This window comes from Echinococcus granulosus (assembly GCF_000524195.1).
Source record: "Echinococcus granulosus chromosome Unknown EG_S00059, whole genome shotgun sequence".
In the NCBI taxonomy this organism is placed as follows: domain Eukaryota; kingdom Metazoa; phylum Platyhelminthes; class Cestoda; order Cyclophyllidea; family Taeniidae; genus Echinococcus; species Echinococcus granulosus.
This window is the reverse complement of record NW_020170439.1, coordinates 5,772-9,763: the sequence shown is the minus strand read 5'-3', so window position 1 is coordinate 9,763 and position 3,992 is coordinate 5,772. Positions and strand designations below refer to the sequence as shown.

Here is a 3,992-nt window from a genome sequence, read left to right as displayed (position 1 = left end):
AAAACCTTCCCTTTGATGCACCGAGAAAGGGTAGGATGGAATGGATGGCGAGAGGGAGTGCGAGAGGAAAGACCAAATGGGGCCTGTTTGATGGCTCACTCCGTTGGTCCTTCTCTTTCCCTTTCCTTATTGCACCTCTCCACCTCTGAAGGCTTCGTTCTCCATACTTGCGTGCATGTACGCTGAAGTAGAGAAGCAGTTTGCATAGGAAACGAACACCGCCTCCTAGTAATATGATTACCTCCAAAAGTAGTGGATTGGGGGTGAAGGTAGTAGATTGGCCTCCAGCATTCTCGCATTTCTCTGGACTTCGAGGGCTTCATAAGTACTATGAAATGGGTTTTCAGTCGTTGGGGCATGCACTGTATTGTATTGTATTGCTGTATTTTTAATGAGATAAATTTCATAAATTTAGAGGGAGTGACCGCTCAATCGAGTCTTGAATTCAAAGTGTTCGACTTAAAGTGAACTGCAATTGGTTTTAGTGTACAATCGACAGTGCAAGCCTTTCATTATCTACAACACACGCCTCCATTTTCGCGGCATTACCTTCCGACCCTCTTGGTAAGTTAATAAGAAGCCTTTCCGGTTTGTAATGTCGCATCCCCCTCTCATGGGTGACTCGGAGGACTGCAGAAGATGGATTTTGTTTTTGTAAGGACTTCTGAAAATCCACCTCCTGTGGATTAACAGGAAAAACTGGCTTAAAGTTTATGATTAAGGTAAAAGGTGATTGTGATTCCGAGGGATCCAGCACGTCCCCACGTTTTATAGCTGTAAATTAGCTAAAATAACTCATCTATCCATTATTGCGATTAGATAAACGACTTTCATTAAGGATGGCCGCCTTCCGGGCATTCAAGAGTAGCTCCAGTGTGAGATGATTCATATTCCAAGGCCGTTCACACGTCCAAGCGCGGAGTGTCTGTCCTTTTCAAACTGATGTCATTAATTATGTTCAGTCTGACTGCATTCCCCTTGTGTCCCACGATTTGTCTACCTGTTAGCAGCCATGTTTCTAGAAATATCTCAATAATTATTTGCAAAAGTTTCCTTTTACAAGCGAATTTAAGAGTGATTAAGTAGGAATCAAGCAAGCAATAAAAATACTTATTTTTTCCGCACCGTTTAAAGTATCGATTGTTTCTCAGGTGATTTAATGACAGCTGACAAGGTTAAGGTAGGAAATATCTCCATTTTCTGCATTAGAATCAGTAAACCGTGTTCTTATTTCTTTTTCTTTTTCTGTAGTGATTTGATGACTTCAACTGCGTGCTTAACTGCCCGGGCACTTCAGTCTTCACAAGTTGTACTTCAGCTCTGCTGCACATTAGTAATGTATGTTCCGCCATTCCACCTTGGTTTATTACAACTAGGAGGTGCTAAAATATTATATGGCAGAGTTTCAAAGCCTAAATGTGCCTCCATCAAATACTTTTAGCGTCCTATCGGCACATAAAATTGTGGCAAAAATTTAGGGACCAATTTCAGCCTAGTTCGACCTTATCCGAGTAGAGAAAAAGGGTAATTGTAAAGGGTCCTATCCATTTAAGCATTGTTAAATAGAAAAAGAGAAACCAATAATAACTCATATTTTAAATTGAAATGGCAATAGGATGCTTTCGCATGGGAAAAGTTGCGATTTAGCGACCTGATGTTTCTCACTTTCCTGATTCCAGTTAGGATTGGATAGTTCGCTGCCAAATTTTTTGTGAATTTTGGTTGTTCTATCACAAACAATGAGTGAATTTTCGCTTAATAAGCTTTTGTTTAGGACATGACTTCCAACTGATTTTTTACTTCTTCAATCCACCGACAAATCTTTTATGGACGCTTTATTAGGTGGCGAATTGGTGGCTTGGGCCAACCTCGTGACGGAGAAGGCGAAGGAGGAGGCGGCAATTTCTGATTCTCTTATGAAGTATTTTTCCCGGGAGCTGCGCATTTGTTCGCCTTTTGTATCCTCAGTAAAAGGCACCAAAATATTATCCAATGAAAGTACCAACAAATCAATGTCTTTAATGTGTTATCCAAAAATCACATAATGGAGCAAATTGTCCAAAAGGCTTAAGTTATAAAAGCGTACCTAGAACTGATTTGTTGCTGCTTTTTCCTCGAATCCTGTTTTTTGCCAAATAATGTGTTTTTTATGAACCAGGTTGGAGTGCAAGCCAACTATCTTCTTGTTTTATATGAAGAACTAAATGATGGTAACTCACTTTCTCAAATTATTTTTGGAAGAAAGTTGCTTTTGAGACTTAAGACTTTATTATTTATTTTGAACTATAGTTTCCATGGTGGGTTAGTTATTAATTCACGTACGCAGATAAATATCGGAAAATTTAAGAGGTCGGATGCTCCTCCATTTTCATCACTCTGTGAGAATAAAGTGGCTGATCAATTTCATGGGTATAGCTCACCTATGTGTGAAAAAAAAATATGGACTAGATTTTGGTTCACTGAGAGGCATATTTATACGACCTTAGTTGCCTCTTTGACGATCTGTCCTAGTTCGCGATGAAGCAGCCATAAATTGAAGAGTTTTCTCTGTTCTGTAAATGCTGCAGCTATGGTGCCTTAAAAGAATACTAAAAAGTGGGTTTTATAATTTGTAGAAGATAACCCGGCTAGTGGTGTCTCTTAGATTAGTCAAATTGGAAGAAGCTATTGTTTGACTTGTTTTTTTTTTACCTTCCCCCTACAGAACCCGCAGCTGAGAGATTACCGATCGATGTAGGCTTTTAGAGGAATCCAACCAATCAGCGTGCTTATTGGTCCCACAGTTTGAATTCAAACCTAGCGCGCTGATAGCACTGGCTCTTTGCCGAAAATTTAAGTGAATTAGTACGCCTTGTTTACTTGACTCAACTTAGGAAAAAAAATATGTCTACTTTTTAATCCTCTTTTGCCTTGGCACCGAACTTAGTTTAGAGGATATCAATAAATTGTGACTAAATTTGACAAAAATGCAGGGGAATTTATAAATCCTATATTGACTTTCGATCACTCATTCTGTCACGCGACCGCTTGCTCGACCACCTACGTTGAATGCAGTCCTCAAGCCTCTCTCCCCCCAAATAGTCGATATCGTTGGGTCATCCACAAAGGTGGGAACACGGAGAAGATTGTATTTCGCCTTCTGTGGTGCTACACATTTTTGACCCAAAAAACCAGCAGCAGGAGGCATAAAAGATGAAGAAGACAAAGCAGTAAATAGCCTACCCGACCATCCGACTAGACAGCATTCCAGGCGTTTGCATTAACATTAATGGCTCTACCCACTCCTACGCGTCTACGTCGTGCATAATACGTGTGCGTCATTGTCTGAACTACCTCGGAAAATGGCAACCAACTCGGCTGGCAGAAGGGAGGGATGAAATATCATCGTCAATTTCCTTTGATGTGTGTCGGTTAGTCGTTCTTCCGCCTGTATTGTAAGAAACAAAGCCTTTAGAACAATGACAACAACAACCTTGGAAGTTGGGCTAGAACGGTCATGTTTTGTCAATTAGATTGATCGTGATAGTTTGAGCTAAATGAGGGAAACCGCAGGACGACAATTCGTCAATTGGTACGTAAAATTATGCGGGCTATTCAGTCTCCATCGCCATGATTCGATCATCACAGCTGCGCGTTAATAACGACGATTTGGTACGCAAGTGCGTCCTACCACATTGCTCTGGAAGACTTGAGACCCTTTACCCCAAAACGGTAACCCTGACTCCCAATTGGATGTAGGTAGCAAAATTTTACCCCAGCTCAGATGTTAGCTTTCTCCTCTGACTGTAAAAAATATTTAGAGCCTTAAAGAATCCTCTCCTTCATTTCGCTTTAAAGTTTATAAAAGCCCCTCCACACTCATATTGGCCGTGTGCTAACATGCCGCTTGTTCCTGCAGTTTTAGCAGAGAAGTTGTCAACCAGGGGTNCAGACGCCTTTAAGGGTTCGACATAAATAGGACTATTTGCTTTTTATTGCGAACAGAAGGTGTA

General features: G+C 40.7%; 1 protein-coding gene across 1 annotated transcript; it reads left to right on the top strand. All coding sequences in view use genetic code 11, as the record gives it.

Moving 5' to 3' along the window:
* Nucleotides 1–330: 330 nt before the first annotated feature.
* Nucleotides 331–2,486, top strand: EGR_06535 (hypothetical protein; the record flags this gene model as incomplete). Its single annotated transcript, XM_024495784.1, has 4 exons — nucleotides 331–464; nucleotides 1,252–1,309; nucleotides 2,159–2,378; nucleotides 2,416–2,486. The coding sequence occupies 4 exons, from the start codon at nucleotides 331–333 to the stop codon at nucleotides 2,484–2,486; spliced, it is 483 nt and encodes a 160-aa protein (XP_024349744.1).
* Between the last annotated feature and the right edge of the window lie 1,506 nt (nucleotides 2,487–3,992).